Genomic DNA, 26787 nt, shown 5'->3' on the forward strand with positions numbered 1-26787 from the left:
CTGTCCAGAGCGACCAGACCAGTCCAGGCAGGATAGTCCCATCAGGCTCTGGAAGGAACCCTCGCTAGACACCTTGCCTGGACCGTCAAGCAGCCAGAAGGAACTAACGCCCAGCTCTGCCTAGCTTGCCGGTCTGTCTGTCTAACGAATGAAATTTCACTTACCGGCCCGTGTGCAAGAAACGCAAAATATGTTTTCAATTTTTCAAAAAGTGTGTACGGATGTAAGCAATGTGTTTGGGTGCTGTATTCGGAACAGTCACTCAAAAGCAAGCAAGTTGTTATATACTTTTGGGCTCCATGAATAATTGTGCTTTATGCTATTAATTGATTCATGTGTATATTGTTCCGAGCCGAAATTACAGTGGTCAATGGTAAGAGGATGGAATTGGCTAGTTTATTAACTTGAATTACTTTGTTGATGTAAATAATAATATACAGAAGATCATAATTGCAATTTTAAAGACGAGCCGATTGTTTCAATTTACTACAAACGATATTTATATATATCGATCGGAAGTAATCTTGAAAACAACCAAAAAGACGTAAAATGTAAATCAGCAAAGGCTAACTTACACCTTGAAACCCTTAGATCTACGTCTACCTCTAGCTCTTTCGAACTTTCTACCGGTAGATTGGATTCTTGGGGCCTTACCCTTGTGAGGACCCATACCAAAGTGTCTGACGGCTTCTCTGGAGTTTCTTGGACCTCTCAAGATCAAGGTGTTTTGACCCTTTGGAGCCTTAACAGCCAATTGATCCAAAGTGATGGCTTCACCACCAGCCTTGATGATCTTGGCTCTGGCACCAGCAGTGAATCTCAAAGCAGCGACGGTAGTCTTTGGGAATTCAAAGATTCTGGAGTCATCAGTGACGGTACCGACGACGACAACAGTCTTGTTAGCAGCACCATCTTGCTTCAAAGCTCTAGCAATTCTAGAGACAGACACTGGTGGTCTGTTGATCTTGGATAAGAACAAAGACTTCAAGACAACCTTGTTGAATGGAGCATCAGTACGACCTAATAAAAAAAACGTTTGTTAGTAAATGAAATGAAGGTTCAACAATTTTATTCCAAATATATTAGAATACGATTCTGCTCCAGGTCGCACAAAAATATGTCGATTCTTGCACTCGCAGAATATCTTAGAAGAATGTGGAGTTTTAAAAAATCCCACATTTTCCAAAAATTCTAAAACATGAGATCGATAAAATCTCATGTCACTTCTCCAATCACTCATTGAGTAAAGGGAGAAAAATCTTTACACCACCAGGTGTCTCTGTAGCAGAATCCTTCTATCCATTTTCAAATTATCAAATTTGCACATACGAGCTAGGAAAGAGTATAGCTTGACCAACAAGCTCAAGTAGACATTGTCGGACTTTGGAGCGGTTCTGTGACCAGATCTCTTGTGTTGTTTGGAAGTGTGATCAATACCCATCTTTGCTTGCTGTTTTCGCTTGAATAAAAGAACCTTCAAGATGAAAGACTGTTTAATTGAATATAAGTATCTTATAAGATGAAGTCGAAAAGTGAAAAATTATTGGATTACTGCGCGTCTTGGAAAAATATTGAAAAAAACAATGTATTAGTATTTCTTAATAGTTTCATACTAAAACCCATAGACCATTTGTTCAAACTGAAGAACCAGGACACCTCGCCCTGTGCAAAAAAACAGTCCCAAGTACTTTAATGCACTGTAAATCAGAACCTACAAAGCTTGGCACCAACACAGATGTATCTGGAAACTATGTAGCAAGCGGAACCAGCCAACATAAGAACAGAAACAAAGATGATAAATTTGTTGTATTCTGCTGGCGTTCCTTTGTTGATGATAGCACCGGCGATTGGAAGTACCGGAATAGTGATAATTGCTTGTAAGAAATAGGCTGTAGAATACCGCTTGCCGAAATCTTCCGTTCTAGAGATTTGTCCTACGCATACTGGCGTCAATGAAAGAATTGAACCAGTGGCGAAACCGTAAATACAGACGTAGGCCCACAGCGCGCCAACATGTCCACCGAAAGGCAACCATATGATTAGATTTGAGAGTCCGGCCAGAAGCACCGTGATTATGACGACGTTGAATCGACCGAGATGTCTGTCTGCGATGTAACCAGGGATATACCTTCCGAGGATACCAACAGCGTTAGTAGCGGTAATTAGGGCGTACGAAGTGGTTTCGCTATTGCCTCTAGCCAAGGAGTAAGATGCTAAATATGTCGCCGATGCGGTCAAAGAGCTTTCTGCCAGCGAGGATCCCAGGGCAGCAAAGAGAAACTTGCCCTCAAGGAAGTATCTCCAGTTAAATGACGACGATACGTACCATTTGGCCAGCTGTTTTTTTGAAGCAAAGGGTTCGCATTCAACTCTACTTCTCTCATGACAAAGAACTGTGGAAACAATCAGACAGGCAAGGCAAACGAATCCCACGATTCTCATAGCCCATGGGAAACCAACTTCCTTATAAAGCTTCTTCAGCATTATTGGGAAGAAGACACCGCCAACAGAACCCCCCATTGTGGCTGTACTAGTTGCAATGGCTCTCCTTTTGAAGAACCAACTAGCTAGCACACTGACTAGTGGAGTCATTAAAATTCCAGTACCAATACCACTCAGCAAGGAGAAAGACAGGATGAACTGGTACACTGTTGTGCAATTAGCAAGACACATAATACCACCAACATATATCACTGTACCTGCACTCATTGGGGTTTTACTACCATTTCTGTCAAAATAACCACCTGCCAGAATGCAACTCAGGAAACTTATGGCTATGTAGAGGGAAAAGATCCATGAAGTGGTAGAAGGAGCCACTTTGGCCAATTGATTCCTGGAGATATACGACTCAATGGCACCTAGCGAGTTGAGCAACCCGAAAACAGGAATCAGTCCAATAAAAGATCCCAAAACGACTAACCAAGCTTGAATTCCACCATCTGGGTACTCATCATCGTCAGTGGGCACACTGGGCTTGTCTAGATCTCTTGATGTGACGCTTCTTAAACTCGAAGGCCCAATATCGATCACATCATTATGCTTCTTCACAATCGACTCATTATTGTGATTGGTCGCGTAACCAGAACTAGCTGGATTCTCGTTACTAGTAATACTGCGTAGCTCTAAACTTTGCAGGTCTTTGGAGCTTCGGCTCTTCGAAAAGAATATCTTTGCAGGTCTGGCAATTACATTAACCGGAAACATTACACGGTCGCAATCTACCTATTATTTACTCAACTTTATCATCTAAAACCCACAATTACAACTTCAACGAATATTGAAAGCTTAAATCTAAACCTTCAATCATCTATAAGGATTAGTCATGGAGTTCTAGCAATTCGGAAAACTGCGTCGGCAATTGATCCCCGAAGTGCAATTGCATGAAAAGAATCATCGTTCTGTCTAGTAACCAATCTAAAGAACTATACAACGATGCGATACGCTTGGCGCCGTTCGAAGGTCGCTCATGCCACTGTTGAGGCTGCAACGCACTCACAAGTGACTTAAAATGCTCTCTGCAGAAGAAACATCGACACCTGTTTTGTCTGGCTCAGCAAATTCCTCAACAACTTTACCATCCTGTACAATGGCAGCGTATCTGATGGATCTCTCGTTGCCAAAGACCTTGGTGGAGTCGAAAAGATGCCCACCGGCCTTGGCAAAGGCACCTTCGGTGTCAGCGATGATTCTTACATCATTGGGGACCTTTAAGCTCTTTCCCCAGGCTGCAGTGACGAACGGATCGTTAACGGCAGTGACCAGAACCTGTTTAACACCCTTTTCTTTCAATTGTGACAGATTCTTGATGTATCCTGGAATATGAGTAGCAGAACAGGCTGGAGAGAAAGCAGCTGGCACTCCGACCAAAATGTATTTACCCTTAGCGACCTCTTGGCCTAAATCGACTGCATTTCCTGGTGAATTCTCCTTAAGACCTGGCAAACCGGTTGGAATCTTGTCGCCCTTCTTGAATAGCTGAGGAGATAGAGTTCTGAATCCACGAACAAAGGCTTTACGATTGATTGATTGTAGCATTTTGTCTCAGTCGGTAGTGATCTGTAGATGTTGATTGTCATTGTCTTGCAAATGCGTGCTTATATAGGGAGCAAGCAGAAAGGGGGATCACAGTTAGCGGTTTTGCGCAGAGTGAATAACCAATTACACTGGTTCAAGTAAACCCATCATTACATGTTGATATTCCGTTTAAGATACTCTTGAGTGTTTGATCTTGTTTCGCGACCTTGTAGCTAATTTGATTAAGAATGTTTAGATGAGCGAGTATCTCTTCTCATTTCAATTACTGAAAGAAGCAGAATGGCGGATGATGAGAACTATGATGCATTGATGGCATCTGATGATGCCAATTACGATGATTTTATGATGTCCGATGAAGAAGGAGCTGAGATGATTGAGATGGAGGAAGAGAGTGATGAGCAACCTGAAGGAACAGATAACACCGGCAACAATGCGAATGATAGGGTTGATGATGCAGCATTACAGGACACCTACGAGATGGCGCTATCTTTTGCAGACGATCATGATTTTGACCGTGCAAGACAGCTACTGGCGGATATCAGCACCAGGGCTAATGATCTGGTATGGCAATGGAAGGCCTCGACTCAAGTACTAAAGACGTGGGTTTCAGAGAGTCACTACAATCGATGTTATGAAGATGATATAATGCTGGATGATTTTGACGCACTTTTAACCTTTTTAGAAGAGAATATGCGCGAATTGGATGGGATTGTATTAAAGAAATCCTTGGGTGATCTGCTAGATGAATTATTTCCATTTATGAGTCGAGAGTTCTTGTACGCTACGGAATTAACAGCTTCTCCTTATACGACAATGAAAATGGTGCGACGAGTGAATGCTCTAGCTCGATTGCAAACGATTCTGGACATTGACCGACCACCATGGGCAGAGAAATTAATTGATACAGTGAATTTTAAGAAGCAAACAATGGCAATATGGAGCGAAAGACTCCAGAATGGCCGTATAAGTCTAAAGGATTTACAGGGTCTGGAGGCTTGCTGTCAAGCGACAGATTTGGCAGCTGCAGTGAAGGACCCGGATTACACCGATAGGCTTAATTTGATACTTCAATGCCACATCTTTTGCTTCATGAGCTCTCCCTGTGATGTCAACGTCTCTCAATTATCGTGGTTCGTTGATAGACTTGAGCAATTATCATCAAACTCGCTTGCAATACAACAAAGCCTTGGACTAATGCTTCAATTACACACATCGAAAGCCATTTTGGTCCTTGCAGCCGACATGAAGGAAGATTCTGCTGGCGATTTGCCTCTGGTTCGTCATGTGAATAAGCTAAGAGAACATCTTTGGGAGTGCTTACAACATATGGAAGAAGTTGGCGGATCAAAACAGGAGTTCTCCTCAGTATTCGAGAAATTCATCCTTTCGGGTTTTATATTTTGCAATATGATCCTTTATCGCTCTGAAAGAACCAAGATTAACCCTTTTGACCTAGAGCAGATCAAAATCGCTCAGGACTCACCATGTGTCACTCAACTTCAAGCGGTATATCACAATTTTGTGGACTCACAATTATCTGGCTTGTACACTTCGATACAAGAGCTCACTGCCGTGAAGGACCTTTTGAGTGGCCTCATTGATAATGTCTACTATTTGGCTCGTCTAATCAAACTATGGACCCAAATTGCCCCGGTATACTCGTGCATCCCGCTCAAAGACCTTCAGCAAATGCTGCGACTTCACGACAACATATCGTTTTCACGCGATGAACTGCTCACGGTGCTGATGAGGTCCATCATGAAGGACACTGCGAAGACTTTCTACAAGCTCGATCTCACCCAAGACTTAGTCTTCTTTGGAGATGAGTACAAGACACAGCTGGGCATGTACTCGAAGGAGAGTTTCACTAAAGACTGCGTCTGCAAGAAGGGCTCCAACATCGATTGGGCCAACGACGTCGGTATTTTCCAAGAGCCGTGTGGACTTAAAAACCTAGATACTTGCGCTTTTTTTGACAAATTACAAAGATCAAGAGACACAATTCATAGCAGCCCAAGAGCAGGGTTCCAGCCGGCCAACATGCGCTACAGTGATAAGTACGATGAACTGGCTAAATTGGCGAAAGATTCGTTGTCGAGAAGCCGATGAACCTAATTTTTCGCGAATAATACGCGAAAGCGCACATCCGCGAATAATTAAGAGCACCAACAAGACAAACATTAATGAGAATTGGGATATTGAAGTTGTTCCAAGGGCCCATCACGATGTCGTAAGAACGCGAAACCTTTCGCGTACCAGGAGTTTTGTGCTAACCAGATCAAAATTCCAAAACCGTCGTTTTTTTTGATCCAGTGGTTCCCAAGCATATAAAGAGGTGTATATAAATCACAATGACACTTTCTTTCTCTATTGCCTCTGCTATACCAAAAGCATCGATTCACTCACTAAGTCGCTCTCTCACTCGCTATGAACTACTTTTTCGCTTCTATCGCTATCGCTTCCATCGCTTCAATGGCTTCTGCTGAAGAAGTCTCCTACGTCGATGTCACTTCCACCCCAGAAGTTACTACCTCTATGGTCAAGACTCTAGAATCCACCTCCACCCCATACACAACTACTACTTTGAGTTCCAGCACTTCATCCAATGCTACCAGTACTCTAACCTACAACTGCTCCTCCTCTTCCTCGCACAGCCTAAGCTCCTACGAGGGCCAAGCTGTCAACCACAGAGCCGCAACAGCTGGTCTGGGCGCAGCTCTTGGTGCTGCCATCATCGCTCTATTATAGACACCCTCAATCATGTACACTACGAAAATAATATATAGTTAATAAGATCTAATAAGCTCTGAGCTCACGTAGGGTATATCTACTACAGAACGGCAGTGCACTGAATGCTATGGGGCCGGGTTTGAGTCCACCGTTCTCTCCATCTAGCTAACGAGTGGAAGACTCACCTTTTGCCATTAATTGCTCTCAACAATGTTCAAAGATTTTGCTTCACTGCCTTAGAGCATTGCCTAATATCGAACCCCAAGCTACACAATCGTATACCTTAGCTAAGCTTAGATCTCGTTTTATGTTTCCTTTGTTGGAAGAGGCCAACCAAGTTTCTTAGCACCCTTTTGAATTTTGAGAATCATCAACGAAATGCGATTCATGAATGAAGTGCAATTGGCCTCACCTGCCATAGGATCTTGAATTTCCAACGGTTGAAGAAGTTCATCAGGAGGGAAAATACACACTAAGTTATCGCCCATGATTGAACTCGGAAAAGCTAGTCAAATCAATCAGCAAAAGGCCATGTTTTAAACAAAGATGTGTACTACTGAAGCTGTGAAATGGCAATTACAGTTGAACACAAGAAGAATTGAAGGATCTAATTGACGACACGTTCGGATCACTGATTAAAATTTCCAAAGCCTTGCTCATCCTAAATGATGCAGAAGCAAAAGAAATCACTGGGTGCGCTAACATTAAAAGAGACAAGTCGTAATAGATGGCTTATCTAAAATGATCATAAGAATAGGCATTAAATAGGGCTCAGTCTATGAAGCCTGATAACGCAGGTTAAGGGAACCAAAAGACTTACTACGGTCCTATATGTATAAGACTAACTAGCTTAAAAGGACAAGCGACTGGATACGATTCAAGCTAATTAGTATTATTGAGCGTAACAGCCAACTGTAGCTCATTTACCCCGATGACTACTATACCTGGTAGTGCCGATTTGTAAAGCGTTCACATTCCTCGATGTGTGGCGGGTGAAAAATTCCAGAAACAAAGCCATACCTATTCGATACATACAAGATTTTAACTTTAGATGAAGTCAAGTATTGAAAGAGGTGGGAATTGAGTCTCTCGAGCGGTAGGATGGATCGGGAGACATCGCTTGTGGACCGGGTGGTCATCTTGGAGCGACAAGTTGGAATGTTTGATCGGTTGGTCCATATGTTGACCAGTAAGTTGGAGAACCAGCAGAAACGGTACGATGATATTGTTGTAGCCCAACAACAGCAGATTAGTGACTTGAACACTGTAATTTCCACATTGGTGAACGAGCACCATAGTCATGCAGAAGTGCTGAGAGAAAAGTTGTTAGGTGCTCTTCACGGAGTCTCGTCGACAGCTGCTTCTGTAAGTGGTACGATTAGGTACAGTAGCAGTCGTGGACTGGAGCCTGAGAATTTCTTTGGAGAAATGCTGAATAACGAGAATAATGGGAAACAGGATGGTGGGGGCCGGGGGCCCTATGACCAGCATTTTGACGCGAATGCGAACAACGAGGCTGGTGGTGAGCCTCATGGGAATAGTGGTAAGACTAGTGTAAATGATAATCCAGCAGTTGTTTCTGGACCCGACGAGAGGCAGTTTAGCCAATCGCTTATCGGATATGAAGAGTTTAGTCAACTCAACAATCCTCGCACGCACGAGAGGTCCTTATACCACGATCAAGGTAACCAAGTGGCCCCCGTGGTGAGCAGTGAACGTCATCAACAACCACCAGATCCTAATACTGAGATCGATTCGGGTCTACCGGATGAACAGTATTTGAATATTGCTGGACGTAAGCGGAAGAGAAGTATATTTATGGGCAATTTCCAATTCTTGAAGTCCCCACACTCGGTGATGGAAGTCTGGCAAGAATATACAGAAGGTATCAATGGACAACCGTCCATCAAGGAGATGGAATCGCTATACCTGACAGGTTGGAGAAGAGATCCAGCAGTGAATAAGAGATATTCACGCCGAAGAGTACTTTGCAAAGCGATCGAGACAGGTTTGAACAAATNNNGATATTCCTTGCAGGACACAGTGAATTTACTCGAAGAATGTAGAATCATCGACCGCGAAAAAGGACTCAAACAACCGATCGGGTGGTTGTGTCAGGGACATAGTATTCCAGACGCACTTCGATGACCCCAAAATGAGTACTTGAGTAGGAAATACTATAGTGTAAATGGTGTAATTGTCGTAATACTTAATTACTGTCACATTGGACGTCCTTCTGATTTTCAGTTAATTTTCAATGAGATGAGCTGGAATATTGGAAATTATAGATGTAACAAATCGCCAAAAGGGCGTCAGACCAGGAATCTTTGTGTTAACGAATGGGACGAGGTAAGTCACCGAGTGCTTCAGTAGGTAAAGGAAATGGAGTTGGGTCAAGAAGAGGCCAAAAATCATCTGAAAACGGTAGAATAAGGAAAAATAAGGCAGTAAAGAGGATGAGGAAATCGTCTTTAAGTAAGGCTCAGGAAAAGTTTCGAGTTTTTAACCAGGTAGATGAGCACGTTAACAAATACGAGAATTTAGAACTCGACGCGAGTGATTCTGAAACTCACAAGAAGAAAAAGAGCCATGTATCTAACGATATCCTTGTGATTGATGAAGAGGATAACGAGGACGGATATGACGATTATGATGGACATTACGACAGTCCTAGACCATCGGTGCCCGTAGTAGACCTGGATTCCGACCGTGAAGAGTCACAAACGACGGAACCAACTCCACAACTCAGTGTTGCTAGTTCTGAGAATGGGCTAGAGGCCAACGAGGACTTTATTGCATTATCTAATAGTTCAGAGGATGAGAAGGATGAGAAGGAAGAAGAGCATGAAACAGTTGAGGATGATAAGTTGCCAACATCACCGAAGAGGACTTCTAACACTGATTACCCTTGGATTCTGAACCACGATCACTCTAAGCAAAAGGAGATAGCAGATTGGCTTACTATGGAGATCAAAGATTTTGTTGCGTACATATCGCCGAACCGTCAAGAGATTGAAATACGTAACAAGACAATCAGTAAGATACGGGCTGCAGTGAGAGAGCTATGGCCTGACGCAGATTTACAGGTGTTTGGCTCTTACGCCACTGATCTTTACTTGCCAGGCTCAGACATCGATTGTGTGGTGAATAGCAAAGGTCGGGATAAGGAAAACAGGAATAGTCTTTACTCGTTGGCAAGCTTCCTCAAATCAAAGGAACTCGCTACAAGAGTCGAGGTGATTGCGAAGGCCCGTGTTCCAATCATCAAGTTTGTTGAACCTCAGTCTCAAATTCACATTGATGTATCCTTTGAACGTATAAATGGTCTTGAAGCGGCAAGACTCATAAGAGAATGGTTAGAAGAGACACCAGGACTGCGGGAATTGGTCCTGATCGTCAAACAATTTCTACATTCTAGAAGGTTGAACAACGTTCATACCGGTGGATTAGGGGGGTTCAGTATAATATGCCTCGTCTACTCTTTCTTACATCTTCACCCCAGGGTGGTCTCTGATGAAATCGATCCTCTTGATAACTTGGGTGTTTTACTGATAGATTTTTTTGAGTTATATGGAAAAAATTTCGGTTATGACGACGTTGGTTTAACAGTTCAGGACGGACATGCTGCATATATCGCAAAGTATGATTGGAGAGATTTACAATCTGGTAGGAGCCCCTTCACCTTAGCAATCCAGGATCCCGGTGATCCTTCCAACAACATTAGTCGAGGCTCTTTTAACCTTCGAGACATCAAGAAATCATTTGCTGGTGCTTTCGATCTCCTAACGAATAGATGCTTCGAACTGGATATGGCCACTTTCAAAGATCGGTTAGGCAAGAGTATACTGGGTAATGTGATCAAATACCGTGGCAAACTGAGAGATTTCAACGATGAAAGAGGTCTAGTTGAGAACAAAGCCATTGTTGAGAACGAAAAGTACCACAAGAGGCGTAGCAGAATCATTCATGAAGAAGTTTTCGTTGACCCCAGCAGCGACGATGCGATCATTGATGAGGAAGAAGATATGTACAAGGTTGAAGAACCTCCCAGGAAAAAAAGATCAACAAAGAAAGCTAAAGCAGAGGAAAAGGCAAAGAAACCCAAAGCCGAAGAGAAAGAAAAAAAGCAGTCTGTGGACACCCTAATGGGCATAACGGCAGGCGATGAAGAAGATGATGATTACAATCCGTTAGATGCAAAAAGCGTTAAGGAAGATACCGACATTGGGGAAAGTGACGAAAGATTGAAAAAGATTACCGTTGACGCTCAAACCAGAAGGGAATACTGGTTGGGAAAGAGTAACACACTAACAAATGGCAATATCGAATAGCAAGATAGAATTTAGTCCTGGCAATAATCAAAATATAAATCCAGATTTGTTACGTAGTTTTTTCTTGTCACTATTCTGCTTCTTCTCCTTAAGTCGACCTACTTTCGCCTTCGTCTTGACAACTTTCCATTTCTGTAAAGTTGCTTCATCTGTCTCTTTGGGAAACCAACAACTATTTTTTATTTCACGAACTAGTTTCTCGAGGCACAATTGCTTATTCAGCTCTCTTGAACGCTCTTCATCTGATTGTACCACCAACGAATCGCTACTTCTTGCATAATATCTAATAGGTTTTTCCTTCAATTGTCGCCTGACTTCTTCAGGAATCCACGAACATAGAGAGAAATGGTATAAAACTAAAGTACATTTACTATTGGTCTTATTAACCTTTTGACCACCAGGGCCACTTGACCTATCGAATCTAATAGTAAACAACCGGAGCGGTAGAGAACTAGCACTCAATGACCTAACCCATTTTTCGGCCAAGGACTGCAATGGCCCGGATGAAAGACCTCTAAGACCCCAAACCATGATTAATTAAACCTAAATACTTGTAATATATCAATGCGATGAGCTTATTACTCTTGAAAATAGTATAACCCACATGACTATCACGTGATATACACGAATCTTGGCACTATAAATTACCTTTTTAGGCAATCGTGTCTTTTTCTGGAAATTCCCTTCCTAAACGAGTAATCGACACTTTTTTCTTCCAGTCTCGAGCTTTCATCATCTTGAAACACTTCAATGGAAGGCGATGTGAACGCCATATTGGAGGTTAAACCTGGAAACACTCGTCGATCAGTGGTCTTTGAGCGCTGATTAGCACCTGATTAGCAGCGTGCGAAGTATAGGAGTTAATAACTTGAATCCTCCGATTATTTTTAAAAGTTATCTGACCTGTTGTTCCAGTTGTGACGATGTCACTATCAGCTGCAGCTAATAAGATCTCGGATAATGACTTTCAGAATATAGGTCCAGCTCCTCGGCCCCCTGGAGTTGCAAAGCAACCATCGGGGTATAATCAGACACAACCGATCACTAAGTTCTCTAGTCAGTTCGATATTCATCGCAACGTGGGTTCGAGATCTATCTCACAATCATCGATGCACTTCAAGAAAAGAGCAGGTTGGGTTTCTTATAAGGATGATGGACTATTGTCCTTCTTATGGCAGAAAAGATATTTGGTACTAAATGATTCTTATCTGGCTCTTTACAAGAATGATAAGGTATCCGAGGATCCCGTGCTGCAAATTCCAATAACGAGTATAGTGAGTGTGAGTAGGAACCAGTTGAAGCAGAATTGTTTTGAGATCGTACGCTCTAGTGAGCGGATCTCTTCGTCTTCTAGTTCAGTCTCTTCATCGGGATCTAGTGGTTCAGGAAGTGCAGGAGACTCGGGCTCAAGGAAATCAATATATATCTCGCCAAAGACCGAGCAGGAATTACACAGTTGGTTAGACGCCATCTTTGCCAAATGTCCTTTGCTGAGTGGTGTTTCTTCACCGACAAACTTTACGCACAAAGTTCATGTGGGGTTTGATCCTGAAACTGGTAGCTTTGTTGGTATGCCATCCAATTGGGAAAAACTGCTGAAGCATTCTAGGATCACGGGTGAGGATTGGAATAATGATTCTGCTGCGGTGATTCAGGTTTTACAATTTTATCAAGAGTACAATGGCATTTCTGGTCAGCCGCAATCGAATCCGCCCAAGGTTGGGAGCTCTTTGAGGAATGTTAGTAGCAATAACAATTACAAGAATCTAAATGGGAGTAATACATCTGTGAATCCAGCTGGCTTGTTACCACAGAGACAAGCTCCCGCTACTCCTAATGCAAAACCTCCGAGATCGGCGGAAAAAGCGCCATTACCTCAATCACAGACAAAGACACCATCACCACAACACATCTCACCATATCAGCAGCAGCAGCACCACCATAAATACCCACAACAGGCCCATGCGCAACAGATAAGGACCGGCCAATCAACTAATACAACTCCTCTTGCACAGCGCACTTTGCCTCGCAATAACTCTCAGCAAAACTATTATCAACAACAGCATGCGCATCAGCCATCTCCTTTAAAAATGAATGGGTATAGACCACATCATAATATGGTCAATCCATACGCTAAGCAACAACCTGTGCTCAGTTCGAATCCTTCTCAGCAAAGTCTACGAAATGATAACTATGAGAATGTACCTCTCAGACTGCATCCAGAAAGGGTGGCTCCTAAACCTCCAATATCGGTTGTAACTCCTCAACATACTAACGGGCCAAACCGTGATCCTATGTCTGCTGGTGCTGGCGCTATGAACCAACCGGGGGCTGGCCAGCCATCTCCGGCAACCCAAAACCCTCCAGGAAAGGCATTACAGCCCATGAGGCAGGCTCCGAAGAAACCAACCGCTGAGCACAAGAATGACGTTGGCGTAACCAAGCAAAGAAAGCCAGGTAGGCCATCCATGTCTAATGCGGAGATCATGACAAAATTGAAGAGTGTTACTTTCAACGTTGATCCTTCGCCATACTTCAATATGATCGAAAAAGCGGGACAGGGTGCTAGTGGTTCTGTTTATTTGGCACAGAGAATACAACTTCCTCCCAGACTCGCGGAAGAGGAAAGGGACAATAATCAAGAGCCATCTGAAATAGGTGACAAAGTTGCAATAAAACAGATGATTCTTTCAAAGCAACCTCGTAAGGAATTGATCGTCAATGAAATTTTGGTCATGAAAGACTCTCGTCATAAAAACATTGTCAATTTCTTAGAGGCTTACCTTAAGACTGAAGATGATTTGTGGGTTGTGATGGAATTTATGGAAGGCGGCTCGCTTACGGATATAATAGAAAACAGCCCATCGAATGGTGGAAATTATTCTCCTTTGACAGAGCCACAAATCGCATATATCGTTCGAGAAACCTGTCAAGGTTTACAATTCCTACATGACAAGAACATTATTCACAGAGATATCAAGTCTGATAATGTCTTGCTTGATACCAAAGCACGCGTGAAGATTACTGATTTCGGGTTTTGTGCGAAATTGACAGACAAGAGAAGCAAGAGAGCTACTATGGTCGGTACTCCTTATTGGATGGCGCCAGAAGTTGTCAAGCAGCGCGAATATGACGAGAAAGTCGATGTTTGGTCTCTGGGGATCATGTCCATCGAGATGCTCGAGGGAGAGCCTCCATATTTGAATGAAGATCCACTAAAGGCACTGTACCTCATTGCGACTAACGGAACACCAAAGTTGAAGCATCCTGAGACACTGTCCCTGGAGATCAAGAGATTCCTCAGCGTTTGCTTGTGCGTTGATGTGAGATACAGAGCAACGACAGAAGAGCTTCTACATCATACTTTTTTCAGTATGGCATGCGATCCACAAGATTTGTCCTCACTGCTATCTTGGAAAAAGTAGCCTAAATGATATCAATTCAGACTATCTTTTCAGTATATAAACATTTTGCATCGTTGGTATAGATTTCAAAAGGTAATTTCTCTTTATCAGTCATGAAATACTCTAGATTGAAAGCGTAATTTGATCCACAAATGCTTCTATATGTCTATTGACGTTCTACATCCGACAAAAGCTTAGTGAAGCCAAGTGATAACTCCAAAATTTCTTTCTGTAGGACTTTAAGCTTATGTGAGATGGGTATTGCCCTAAGTATCAGTGGACGTAATACCTCCAAACTCTGGGACATTGATCCCTTCCAAAATCTAGGATTTTGTAGAAGGCTTTCTATGATATTATGCAGCCCTCGAATCATGATTTCAAGCTCAACTTTGCGAATTTTAGGTATTGGTGCCCGGCCGACTAAAGATTCATTCGATATAAACCGCCGGAGAACGAATGCTATTCTCGAAACCAAATAAGGCATGCAGAGGGTTCTTAGCAGCTTGTATTCCTCATCAGATAGCTGTACAAAGTGTATTAAATCCTTGAGACAGCCTACTGAGCAATGCGTTTTGCTGAGCACAGGTGTTTCGATTGTTAAACCTGCGGTGTTAGTGAAATCAAAGCAGGACAAGTTCACTGCGAGTTGGACTAAAGATTCGCTTTCTCCAAGTATTTCCTCTTCGATTTCATCTTTTTCGTACAGGAAAGAGCCAGACCATATTGCAGAGACAAATACAGTCAATTGTTCGTCTCTAATAAAAGATATCACTTCCTTTTCTAGAAGAAGATCTCTGAACTTCGAAAACTCATCTGCATCGCACGCATCGGTTTTCTTATCCACAACAGGTTCAGTTCTTCTTAAAAAAGATATAGCAACGTTGATGAAGACATCGCTGAGATCATCCTGTACCTTATCGGAGACGCCGGGGGTAGATAAAGCGCCAAACATTTTACTTGACAATTTTCTGAACAGCTGAGAGGCTATCTCATATATCGGTATCTCACTATTTGGGTTAGCGGCTATCAATGATTTTCGACGCACTACTTCACCAAGGTTCCTGTAAACTTTGATCATGTGTTTTTCTTGCAGAAATGACCAAGCATCATCACTCTCTAGCTCAAGTCTATCATTTAAAGATTTTAGTGCTTGGGCACTAATAGCCTCGAAAGTTGGGATTCTTGATACTGACGATTGCGGGAGCTTGGGTAAGAGTTTTCTCTCGATTTTTTCACGAGTTTCGAAGGGCAACGTAATTATCATACTCAATTGATAAAGGATCAGAATTTCCACCTCACTATCTTGCGATTTATCGAATATATTTAGTCCTTTTAGCACGGCTGACTGTAATGATGATGGCTTGGTATTGTCTTTTGTGTGTTCGGGCAGTAATGGATATCGAACGGCAGAATTAAAAAGACCTAACGCTTTCTCAACAAACTCAACTGACATCCCTTGGTACTTCGTAATAATCTCATACAAATAAGGAAATGATACAATGAGCTCATTTATACAATCATAGCCTGTCTTATTCGTTTGCGTGTTTGATAGCGAAAGGTTGTTGTAGACAAGGTTATAATTGCTCCAAATTGAAATGCTTTTATTCAAAACTTCTGCAGGTAGGTCATTGATGCCCACCATGGCTTTCAACAAGTTTCGATAATTCATTATAGCCACATATGATATTTCTGTGGATCCAGAGCTGAATAAAGATTGTAAAAACTCCAAAAAGAGTAGCCACTGGTTCACTGCTGAGTCATTGTCATGGAAATTAGCGAAGCACGAAGGATAAAGTTTCACGAGACCCACCAGAGTATGATTCCAAAATTCGACGTCTACCGCAAGTTGGTTTTTATCACATTCAGCGGTCAATAATGGTTTAATGACTTCCAAAAAAATAAGGTTCCATTGGGGAAAATACGCAGCATGCGAGTCTACAATCCTGAAGAACGTTTGAATTGCTCCATTCTTGACCTCACTCCTCTCATCTTTTGAGCACTCGATCAGTTTTTTTAACAGGTATAACCATAAACCGTTATACATAGCGTACGGTAGCGAATCATCAGCGGAAATAATCTTTTCCAGATTTCCAGCTTGAATCTCTTTAGTAAATTCTAGGCGTACTTCATCTGGACAGCTTTTCTGCTCTTCTTTTTCTTGGGTTCTAAGGTAATCCCCAATCAGCCAAAATTGACTGATGGAAGAAAATGATATGTTCAAATTTTGTTTCTGTGTTACGAAGTGCACGATGGTGTCAATAACAAATTTCAGAACATCTAGGGGTAGAGCCTGCAAAAAGTCATCTGATATTAATTTGAAAACATCAAATGACACCTGTATCATATCGGTATGCTTTTGAATTATGCCAATGAGCAATGAACCATCATCACCATCCTCGTGTTCTGCTAGAAGGTTGCTCATGTCCTTTGTGTCCCATTCGAATGGTGAATTAACAATTTGGAAAACTGTCGACCAAGTTGAACTCAGTATGTCTCCGAATTCATTCAAGACATCTTTGAGAGTCGAAAGAATTTGTAAAAGAATTTCTGATTCTACTCTCACGACTCCACTATAAATTGTGTCTTTGGTAATTTCCAGAACTTTAAGTGAGTCAATGGAGTCTATTAAGGATCCTATAATCATGTTTTCGGACTTCTGGAATTTTTCGGAACGTAAATTCTGGTCTTCTATCTCTCCAATCTCAATGCATGTTTTCCTGATGATATCTGTCAAAGCCTTAGAAGCATACAGTCGAATGGCCACGGCAGGTATTGCACGATCAGAAATCAGGCGAGTAAAGTAGCTTGCTATCACTTTCCACTTTTCCCAGCCATTTGGCGTACTCAGAAATCTGTCAAAATTAAAGATAGCCAGTTCACTCAACTGAGTTATGAAGAACGTTTTGTTATAACAACAGTCCTGTATGACCCCTTGATTGAATGGATAGGTTGGGTCATTATCTGTTGCCGTCACAGCCGAGCCACTACCAATGGCTATTGTTTGATTAGACTCATAAATCAATCTTTCTGCGAGCACGCGGAATCCACAATCGGAATACGTAATTGTACTCTCCAATAGTCGTCTGATGCTGTTTTCTATGGATATCACTTCGTTTTTACCGACTGCTGGGGGGCGAGGGACATCTTCCAAATAGAAATCTTCCATAAAGTCTGCCGAAGGACCGTAAAGGTAGTAGGAAATCCATTGCCACGTCCTAAGCACGAATGTCCAGCTATCCGGAGACAATGCCTGACCTAAGGATACGGATAGAGATATCAAAGCTCTAAAGAGACTAATACGTCGTTGGTTGATATTTCTTGAAAGTAACTGCTTTTTGATTGGCTGGGTATTTTCTGGAGCATTAGATCCTTTATGTGATTCATTCATTGGGTTGAGGACTGCAGATTGCAGAGGCTGGTCGATCTTCGAAGCTTCAATACCTAAGGTTTCGTTCATCAAAATTGAGAGAGAAAAGAGTCTAAGGCATTTGTTCAGGTTCTCGTCCATCGACAGAATACCGGCTGCGTGCGCCAACTTTTGAAAAGCTCGTATTAGCGAATGGAAAAGAGGAGTGTCCAATGATGTGGAGTACAAAAACATCTTGTTGATACTGTAAAGGTCCTGGAAAATGCCGTTATAGAATAACCTCAGGTTTTCATAGTGCTCAGTAACTTCTTTGCCCTCACTCGTTTCGGTGACCTCTAGAGCCCTCAGGCTGAGCCCATTTGACCATTCATTTGATATATTCAATATGAGCCAAATAATGTATGTGTAAGTGACTGATGGTGGGTGTGTTTTATCGAGCATGTGAACAAACTGAGTTCTATTATCAAACGTCTCGCTCGATATTATGGGCATATCCATTTTTTTGACTATAGGAGCCTCGCAAAGGCAATTTTGCATGTCCTCCGATGCCAGCAGTCGAAGAAACTCACGAAGAAGGCTCGTAAGTATATGTTTCCTATCGGGATAATTGTCGTAGCTCATGAATATATCACAAAGTAATTCAAAATCATGGGAAGCGTCTAGGAATAGCTCAAGTGATAAAACTTTCTTCCAATGTGGAGAATCTGTATCCGCCGATATACTATGAATCAACAAGGAGAGAACCACTTCCATTTCAAGCTCTAAAATCGACAAAAACTCTTTCTTAATTAACAGTTTTATGCACCTATAACTTCTCAGAACAGTAGGAAAACTTTTGCTGGACGACATACAGCGCAACAGGAATGGAACGGTTTTAGTCCTTAGCAGAAATTGAAGGTCCTCGTATATAAGGAAAAGTGATTCAGTATTCTTCATGACAGATTCCAAAATTTCTAGCCCGTAGTCGAGAGGGAGGTCCCTAACGTCAAGCAAGGGGACTCTGTTGAGAGCTCCTGAATGGTCTGTCAGTTCGAAAGAGGAGCATAAGTCCGCAAAGAGTCTATTGGCATCATATCGATATACGTCTACTTTTATTGACTCGTTGTTTCCGATGAGCACGTCAAATTTTTTATCCTTTTCAGTATTGGCTTCTCCATGGTCCTCTTCTGGGACAAGTCGCTCGAATATCTCATCTATGAGTTGTTGCAGGGTAGCACTAGCAGTCCCGACAACCATTGGGGCCTTGTTAGCCGATTGGAGAAGGCTTGAGCAACACCGCAACATCTTGGTGCATAGTGAACCATGTATATCGTATGCGTAATTCTTGAAGAAAATCGGAAGGACCTGTAACACTTTTAACTTCATGTCCAGAGCTAATTGAGTAGCAACAATGAATGCCTCTAGGACATCAGATAATTTGTCTTTCGATAGAGATGGCGTAGACGACAATCTTTGCAAGCATTGCATTGATATTGATGTCAATTTGGCATTTTTTGAGGAGCAGGACATAAGGAATGGAGCCAAAAATTCTGAACGGTTGGAAAGCTCCTCATAATTTCTCACTGTCCTTAGGATCTCGATCGACTTGTCACTGGCCTGTTTGATGGCAGAGCTCCTTTTCTTCGCCTCAGAGGATAAAAGTTGCAACTCCGAGTTCAACTGTCTTTGAAATCCATTGAACTCACTGCCAAAAGCAGTCATTACGTGAGTGATTGGCTTGTAACTGACGTCGCTGAAGCACAATTCAACTTATAAGGTGTGTTGAAGTACTCTGAAAGCTTATTACTATGGCCTAACTGTTTAACCGTTTATGGTGATGGCGATAATAATAATCAGATTGAATAACTCTGTCGGTCAGATCAGCGAGTAAAATCGATTTGGTCGCTGGCGCTGGCTCGTTCCATCGAGTATTGCAAGCTGCCTAGAATCATATAGTGCTGTTTTAGCTACCTCTAAGATCGTACTGAGATTAGGCACTTTTAAGTCCTATAGAATTGAATAGGTTAATTTGTTGAAACTGCTGAAAATGAATATATGCTTTGCAAGATGCTGGTACAAACTTGTTAGTACTACTAAGGCTCAGTTCAGTCTGCCGAAGCGTTATCAGTCTTATAAGAGCGGTAGAACTGCAAACAATAACAAGGTAGCTGCGAAAAAAGACTCAAAAAATGGCCATACTGTAATAAGCGAGGGTTCAGATGTATCAAATGCTGGGATCCATGTTGACCAGGCAAGAAGAAATTACCTGCTGCCAAGAGTACCGTCTACTGACTATATCCCAAATACAGAAGTTCAAACAGAGGGTTTGTTCGCCGGTTACAGACCATTATTCCTTGGTAATTCGTCCCTTCGACCTGAGACTAGAACAAACGCCTTGGATAATTTCTTCACATCATTTGCTAACCTCAAAGTTACCAGTGAATCGAAGAATTCAGCTGAAGAGGAGGTTCAAGATGTCATAGAAGAATTAAAGAGAGATAGCGCACAGCTGAATTTGAAGAATAGCAAAGGAAAAAATCGAAAACCAATTATTCCTTGGGATGCGTCGATAAGTGGCATGGTTTACAATGATCACTCTTTCAAAGATGTTCCTAAAAGCGTAGTCTCAAAATTGAAGCCCTTTAAAATGGTCAAATTAGAAAGGGCAGGCGAATCAAAGAAGAACAATAAAGCTCCTGATATGATCAAGATGAAATTCCATAGCTCTAAAATTAGTGATGAACCGGAAATGATCAATATACTCACAGTCCACAATAGCAGAAAACATCCAAGATCCAGAGATACCGATTCAAGCAAGGCACATCATGACTCACTCATTGACTCGCGAAGAAATTACGAGAAAGAGCTGAAGGGATTTGCCTACAAGCACAAGTTTATCAAAAGTGATCAAAAGATTCTGAAAAATGAGGCGGATAAGCTTAATAGAATGTTGGCAAAAGAGTTTTACAAACAAACGAATTTGTCGATAAAGACTGAGTTTAGTGGGAACATTTTGCCGCTATACATCTACGTGGACAAATCCATAGTATCACGGCGCTTATTTCGGTCGTTCTTAAAAAAGCAATTGACCACGCATATGGAACCTGTACTTTCGGCAATCTTAGCGTCTTACGATAACCAAGAGTGGGCCGACAGGTTCCATGCCAAAGTCAAATTGAAGATTAACAAACTTGTCTGTGAAATCCCTAATTTCCTGCCATCTGTTTACTTCACGGGACCTTCAGTTGATTGTGTAATACATTCGAGTCCTGTGCCTGGATTCAAAAGAATGCATTGGATAAAGCCCACTAAGAGACGAACAGTATTTTGGGGTAAAAATATTGACATGGATTACTTCTTTAACTTGAATGGTAACTATACCGTCACTAGGAGTGGCGTGAAGTACATGAGATATCCAGTTAATCTTCAATGGCGATCCTTTAGCGCTGCATTCTCAGAGTGGGACTACTTTGCATAGTTAGGTGTGCCGAAGATTTCCGCATCCTTCCCCCCCATCAATATATATTATACCCCAGTTGCATTATTTCTATACCACTCCTTGTAAATACAATATTTAACAAAATTTTAACTTAAATGCGCAATAGCCTCTAGTCATGTCCTATGTGCTCTGTGTATCATCCTCATCCCGATCAGAGTCGAAATTAACATCCTTCGTCGAGTAAACATAAACTTCGTTCGGCCTATCCAATCCTATTCGTTTCCTGACTAGGGCCTCACGGTTTGCCGAAGTAATAGATTTCTTGGAACCCATGCTTAAGGTTCCCAAACTTTTCAGAATAACCTGGTCGGCAAAATATAGTAATGTATCACAGGCATGGGACACCTTTTGTTTCGCAGCTTCTGCAAAAGGCTGTTTTTGTTTGAAGTTGACCTGATAAACGCTTTCCCGCTCGGTAGAATTCTGCGGAACTACACCGCAGCTACTCCCAGTATCCCGAGTAGAAGTCCCCACTTGTGATGAAGGAGACATTTGCTCAAGCTCAACACCATTATCACTGTCTGTATTGTTTGGAGTTCTTTGGGTCAGTGCGTGCTGAACTCTTAAAGCATAGTTAGCGATACGGTAATCTCCCTGTTCATCCTCGTAAATTGGTCTTCCCAAAATACTTTGGGCTTCCTCCTTTTTCCTGACTACTGACAATCTCTCCAGCCACTCCCACACAATCGACGTTGAACCAACATAACAAGTGGAATTGAAAAGCTCGCCAACTCCAGATAGCCATACATTTGACACGTCGGCGAGAAAAAGTGCCGGCTGTAGTAGGACAACGAGTGCCGTTATTACGCTGAGTATAACCATCTGGCTCGACGCCAAGCAATAGCGCCGCTTCAAAATACCATATGAGATTATTGTGCTGGCATAGGACGCTGCGACGGCAATCCTTAGCAGGTAAACAAACGGTGCCAAGATCTCCCAGCGATCTTGCTGCTCTTCGTCAGAGGTTGCAAATTGGGGTATGGACCACAGAATGTTGGCAGCCAGGACCAATAAAACACCCAAGAAAAACGTCATTCGTTTCTCAGAGTCACGATAAAATAGCCTTGTAACGATCATAACCTGGCAAAGCTGTAATAAGAAGAAAGATATGAGATCAAGAATAGAGTAGACAAGACGCTCATAAAAAAGATCCATAATCCCCCCCGTCGTAGTAACCCCGTTCTCTTCATGCTCGTTGTGTAACTGTTTCAAGGAGCATGTCACAAATATCACAATATTTACAGACGCTATGGTTGATCCAATCTTCAATAGTCTAGCAGCATGTCTGTGTCTCTTACCCTTGATATTGATGAACGATAATAAAGTTAAGAATACCGTCATAACAAAATTAGCTGTAAATGAGAGTATCACTGGATATATTCCATATGGAAACGAGCCATTTTGCTCCTCCTGTGAGCCTGTTGAGATGAATTTTTGCCAATTTTGTTCCTGGAGCAAAGGATAATGAGATAACTTTCTGTTAAACTTAACTGCATTGTAAACTGGATATCCGTGTACACAGTAGCTATTGAACGTCACTCTTCCGACAAAAGATACCAGATGTGGCACAACTTTCCCTATTAGAATACCACTTCCCAGTTGCTGTGCCTGACAGCTCTCATACTCCTCCCCCTGAACTACCATCCACGGAGTATACTGGGTCATCCTTCAGAAGCCATTCAGTAGTTCTATTCAGCTAGTAGTTGATCGGTATCAGACTGTCAAATAATGGTATTCTTGGACTTTATGGTAGATGAGTATATTCGTTGCGCGCGACGGTAAACTTTTCAATTAATCGTTACTATTCGTGAACATGATCCCAGCAATAGATCATAAAAGCTGGTAATTTGGCCTGAATTGGGTGATTTTGGCAAGATTTTATGGGCATTGAGCAACTTCGACTGTCGGTGAAGCTTGGTGGAGCCTCAGGTGATGGAGGCGGCGAACGGATCAGTGGGCAGCGAGTTGGCCAACCCAGGAAATCGCCGTCTGCGCCCAGCTTCCACGACAAGATGTATGCGAGTCGTAATACCAGTGAGCCAGTACTGCCGAATCACGTACCAGCTTTGAATAGTTCGAATTCAGCAGATAATGCGTCGTTGAACGATGCTGATGCGAGTCTGAGCGTTATTAATCTATATGGGGATGAAGTAGAGTCTCGCAGGGCCGATGATGGCGCACTACAGAGTCCAGAGGAGGTACTTAGTGATGATCCTGGTTTATCATCGACTCCTTTCGGTCAGAGGAGTAGTAACAGTGCCACTGATGGCCCAGATTTGGACAGATATGGTTTCAAGAAGCAGAACAACTTTATCACGGAGAAAGAATACAACAGGTGGTGGCGGGACTACTCACAGTACTGTGTTCGACGTAAGCATAAGTGGAAACTGTTATTAGAGAAAAGTGGATTTCCAATTGATAATGATTCGCCATATCGATTCCCGCCTCGAAGTGAAAAGCTGAAGAGATATGTGAGAAAAGGTATACCAGCAGAATGGAGGGGCAACGCATGGTGGCATTTTGCTCGAGGACAGGAGAAGCTGAATAAAAATAAGGGTGTTTATGACACATTACTGTCCAAGATGGATGAACTTATTAGGAAGAAGAAAGTAGTGGCTGATCTCGACATCATTGAGCGTGATTTGAACAGAACTTTTCCAGATAATATGCATTTCCAGAGGGAGGCCTTCCAGACTGAGGAGCCCCCGATGATCAAGTCATTACGTCGTGTTTTAGTTGCGTTCTCTCTTTACAATCCGAAGATTGGTTATTGTCAATCAATGAATTTTCTAGCAGGTCTGCTCTTACTCTTCATGGACGAAGAGAGAACCTTTTGGATGCTAGTTATCATCACTTCCAAGTATTTGCCTGGTGTTCATAACGTGAACTTGGAGGGAGTCAATGTCGATCAAGGTGTTCTAATGCTATGTGTTAAGGAATATTTACCTGAGTTTTGGCGATTCATTGTCCCATTTCAAAACCAAACAGGAAGCGACTCGTCGCCCAATTCTAGCCCATCATTGGGCAAAAATGAGTTCTTGTACAAACTTCCCCCGATAACGTTATGTACCGCCAGTTGGTTTATGAGCTGCTTTGTTGGAGTACTACCAGTGGAAAGTACGCTTAGAGTTTGGGATTGTTTGTTTTATGAAGAGTCAAACTTTCTGTTCAAAGCATGTCTTGCTATACTAAAGCTAAGCGAGCAGGAGCTAATAAAGGCAAGGTCGCTCAAGTTATTGCGGCATCACTCGATCTCCGATGGTGGTGATTACAACAAAAGAGAAATACAACTAAATCAGGACGAAACAGAGATGGAAATATTCCAGGTTATCCAGACGTTCCCAAAACGTATGCTGAACCCCAATGATATGTTTGACAAGGTGATATTTAAGAAAAGGATACCACTGAATAGGCTGGACCAGGACGAGGTAGATCGTTGCCGAAAATATGTGGCGGCGCAGAGGTTGAAGTACAAGAACTATCACGAGCTTATCGGTACTAGCAACCGCACCAACGAAAGTGGTTTGAACGGCAGCATCATCAATAGTGGTGATAGAGATGATACAAAGCATTCGGGATTGGGCAGCGAAGAGAATGCAGACGCTGCTGCGTTTGACTTCAACGATGACAGAACTGCCAGTGATTTTGTCAACAACGCACTCTCCTCTGAAGTTTATGGATTTAAGAGAGGTCTCAGTGGGGTTCATTGGAATAACAGCATTAAGGAGAAGGTGAGGCAAATGAGGAAGAGAAAGGTATCGAGCAATGATCAATTGATGAAAAATTGATAATATGACATATGTGTCTTTACATAAAAGTTCTTAGCATATAAATACTACAATATCATTTCCATAGATCACTCCGTCAACTCCCAACCTCTTTTCAATCTATCAAGAGTCTTGGCGACTTGCGCAGGATCGACAAAACTCATACGAAGGGTACTTTCTATTTCATGCCAAGGAACCTGTATAGTAACAGGATCAGGGCTTGAATCCAATGGCGGAGTAGCCTCGGCTGATGAGGCAGCTTTAGAGATCAATACATTGATGGTTGCCTTATCTTCAATCAGACCGGACAAAAGTTCACTGTCATGTAGCACTTTACCCTTAAGTAGCAGCTTCAGTTGCTCAACACTTTGGACTTTCCCATCTTCGATCAGCTTCTGCTTAACCTGAGAGACCGTGTTATTACGAGCGAACTGGCATTCTACAGAAAATTTTGGAGGCCTGACGCTCTTTAGCGTAAGTTTAATAGGTGAGTCCTTCTTGTCATTTCCAGAAGCTTTTCTTGCCCTGTTTGGATCGTACTTGTACCTGAGGGGAGGTAGTGCAACACCTAAGTTTGTAACTTGTTGTAAGGGCTTCTTATAGTCAGCTGGCAAAGCTGGATCCGAAATAGTTGCTAAAGTAAGGAATTTCGAAACGAAATCGTGCTCAGGAGATGAGGCCATTGAATCTTTGATGGTTTATTGGCCGATCTTCTCTGAAGATGATAGTTATAAGGTGAATTTTATGATCTTCAACGTTCGCGTATTATCAAACAAAGTTTACAAATGCTGGTTGAGTTACAATAGGATGGAAACCGAAAGTGCTGCTCCAGAAACATTAAATAGTTTTGCTTTATCTAAGAGTGGTACAGCTGCTCAGGATCTTCAGACGGATAACGGTTTGGACCAGGGACCGCTATTCTTCAACTATCACGAATTCGCAGAGAATTTCTACGCTGAGGTTGAGTCTCCACATGATCCGAAAGAGCACGATGGGGATCACAACATTTGTGTGACTCATTTTCCTAATGTTTTTGTTCCCAAAGACTCTGCGGAGTTCCATTCAACCAGAATTGTGAGAATACCAAGACGATTTGACGTTACCTTGAATGCTCCGTACTTTAGCAATTGCTTGCCAGGGTGGGAACCTGCGGCTCTCAATAGCGAAGAGGAAGGGAAAACGTTCCAAGCTCATGGGATCTACGATAACGATCAGCTCTACGGGTACTCATCCGTTAGCCCTTTATCTTGGTACTTGAGTCAGTCTGAGTTTGCAAAGATTGTGACACCGATAAACGAAATTCTGGGCAGGTCATATGGTATTTATACATGGCACAATATAGTCAATCTAGTCCTAGATGTATTGACAATAGGATGCTGGTATGTGATTTCAAGACACTTCTTTGACGATCCCACCCAGCAACTCGAAAGGTACATTTCTCAAGTGAACAATTCTCCCGCGCTGAAAAATCACAAGATCAAGATAATATCTCCCAGAAGATCGGGATACCTTTCAGTACGTATCGAAGTGATATGCCTTTACTTTTTGGTTCATTTTACTAACTTTTTCACTTCACTAGTTGGATTTTCAGATCCCAAAGCCATCGCCCTCTTAATGTTGTAGAAAATTTTGAATAGCAGGCAGATCAACAGTGATTTACAGAGACTTTTTTGAC

General features: G+C 42.2%; 14 protein-coding genes across 14 annotated transcripts; 7 read left to right on the forward strand and 7 right to left on the reverse strand.

Moving 5' to 3' along the window:
• Positions 1 to 571: 571 nt before the first annotated feature.
• On the reverse strand, positions 572 to 1441 carry RPL18A (60S ribosomal protein eL18; the record flags this gene model as incomplete). The annotated part of the gene is made up of 2 exons (XM_003681468.1): positions 572 to 1020; positions 1330 to 1441. The coding sequence occupies 2 exons, from the start codon at positions 1439 to 1441 to the stop codon at positions 572 to 574; spliced, it is 561 nt and encodes a 186-aa protein (XP_003681516.1).
• A 263-nt stretch (positions 1442 to 1704) lies between these two features.
• Positions 1705 to 3204, reverse strand: MCH4 (Mch4p; the record flags this gene model as incomplete). Its single annotated transcript, XM_003681469.1, has 1 exon — positions 1705 to 3204. One exon carries the CDS (start codon positions 3202 to 3204, stop codon positions 1705 to 1707), a length of 1500 nt encoding a protein of 499 aa, XP_003681517.1.
• A 288-nt stretch (positions 3205 to 3492) lies between these two features.
• On the reverse strand, positions 3493 to 4035 carry TDEL0E00640 (peroxiredoxin family protein; the record flags this gene model as incomplete). Its single annotated transcript, XM_003681470.1, has 1 exon — positions 3493 to 4035. One exon carries the CDS (start codon positions 4033 to 4035, stop codon positions 3493 to 3495), a length of 543 nt encoding a protein of 180 aa, XP_003681518.1.
• Positions 4036 to 4344: 309 nt separating this feature from the next.
• Positions 4345 to 6144, forward strand: RRI2 (Rri2p; the record flags this gene model as incomplete). Its single annotated transcript, XM_003681471.1, has 1 exon — positions 4345 to 6144. One exon carries the CDS (start codon positions 4345 to 4347, stop codon positions 6142 to 6144), a length of 1800 nt encoding a protein of 599 aa, XP_003681519.1.
• Positions 6145 to 7866: 1722 nt separating this feature from the next.
• MSN1 (Msn1p) lies at positions 7867 to 8913 on the forward strand (the record flags this gene model as incomplete). Its single annotated transcript, XM_003681472.1, has 1 exon — positions 7867 to 8913. One exon carries the CDS (start codon positions 7867 to 7869, stop codon positions 8911 to 8913), a length of 1047 nt encoding a protein of 348 aa, XP_003681520.1.
• A 191-nt stretch (positions 8914 to 9104) lies between these two features.
• On the forward strand, positions 9105 to 11096 carry TDEL0E00670 (uncharacterized protein; the record flags this gene model as incomplete). Its single annotated transcript, XM_003681473.1, has 1 exon — positions 9105 to 11096. One exon carries the CDS (start codon positions 9105 to 9107, stop codon positions 11094 to 11096), a length of 1992 nt encoding a protein of 663 aa, XP_003681521.1.
• Positions 11097 to 11123: 27 nt separating this feature from the next.
• On the reverse strand, positions 11124 to 11627 carry PTH4 (Pth4p; the record flags this gene model as incomplete). The annotated part of the gene is made up of 1 exon (XM_003681474.1): positions 11124 to 11627. The coding sequence occupies one exon, from the start codon at positions 11625 to 11627 to the stop codon at positions 11124 to 11126; it is 504 nt and encodes a 167-aa protein (XP_003681522.1).
• A 392-nt stretch (positions 11628 to 12019) lies between these two features.
• On the forward strand, positions 12020 to 14521 carry CLA4 (serine/threonine protein kinase CLA4; the record flags this gene model as incomplete). Its single annotated transcript, XM_003681475.1, has 1 exon — positions 12020 to 14521. The coding sequence occupies one exon, from the start codon at positions 12020 to 12022 to the stop codon at positions 14519 to 14521; it is 2502 nt and encodes an 833-aa protein (XP_003681523.1).
• Positions 14522 to 14666: 145 nt separating this feature from the next.
• Positions 14667 to 19568, reverse strand: MON2 (Mon2p; the record flags this gene model as incomplete). The annotated part of the gene is made up of 1 exon (XM_003681476.1): positions 14667 to 19568. One exon carries the CDS (start codon positions 19566 to 19568, stop codon positions 14667 to 14669), a length of 4902 nt encoding a protein of 1633 aa, XP_003681524.1.
• Positions 19569 to 19893: 325 nt separating this feature from the next.
• On the forward strand, positions 19894 to 21324 carry MRX6 (Mrx6p; the record flags this gene model as incomplete). Its single annotated transcript, XM_003681477.1, has 1 exon — positions 19894 to 21324. One exon carries the CDS (start codon positions 19894 to 19896, stop codon positions 21322 to 21324), a length of 1431 nt encoding a protein of 476 aa, XP_003681525.1.
• A 141-nt stretch (positions 21325 to 21465) lies between these two features.
• RIM21 (Rim21p) lies at positions 21466 to 23010 on the reverse strand (the record flags this gene model as incomplete). The annotated part of the gene is made up of 1 exon (XM_003681478.1): positions 21466 to 23010. One exon carries the CDS (start codon positions 23008 to 23010, stop codon positions 21466 to 21468), a length of 1545 nt encoding a protein of 514 aa, XP_003681526.1.
• Positions 23011 to 23225: 215 nt separating this feature from the next.
• On the forward strand, positions 23226 to 25133 carry MSB3 (Rab GTPase-activating protein MSB3; the record flags this gene model as incomplete). Its single annotated transcript, XM_003681479.1, has 1 exon — positions 23226 to 25133. The coding sequence occupies one exon, from the start codon at positions 23226 to 23228 to the stop codon at positions 25131 to 25133; it is 1908 nt and encodes a 635-aa protein (XP_003681527.1).
• A 68-nt stretch (positions 25134 to 25201) lies between these two features.
• On the reverse strand, positions 25202 to 25795 carry MDY2 (Mdy2p; the record flags this gene model as incomplete). Its single annotated transcript, XM_003681480.1, has 1 exon — positions 25202 to 25795. One exon carries the CDS (start codon positions 25793 to 25795, stop codon positions 25202 to 25204), a length of 594 nt encoding a protein of 197 aa, XP_003681528.1.
• A 61-nt stretch (positions 25796 to 25856) lies between these two features.
• SHR5 (Shr5p) lies at positions 25857 to 26735 on the forward strand (the record flags this gene model as incomplete). The annotated part of the gene is made up of 1 exon (XM_003681481.1): positions 25857 to 26735. The coding sequence occupies one exon, from the start codon at positions 25857 to 25859 to the stop codon at positions 26733 to 26735; it is 879 nt and encodes a 292-aa protein (XP_003681529.1).
• Between the last annotated feature and the right edge of the window lie 52 nt (positions 26736 to 26787).

Source organism: Torulaspora delbrueckii, chromosome 5, assembly GCF_000243375.1.
Source record: "Torulaspora delbrueckii CBS 1146 chromosome 5, complete genome".
Taxonomy (NCBI): Eukaryota; Fungi; Ascomycota; class Saccharomycetes; order Saccharomycetales; family Saccharomycetaceae; genus Torulaspora; species Torulaspora delbrueckii.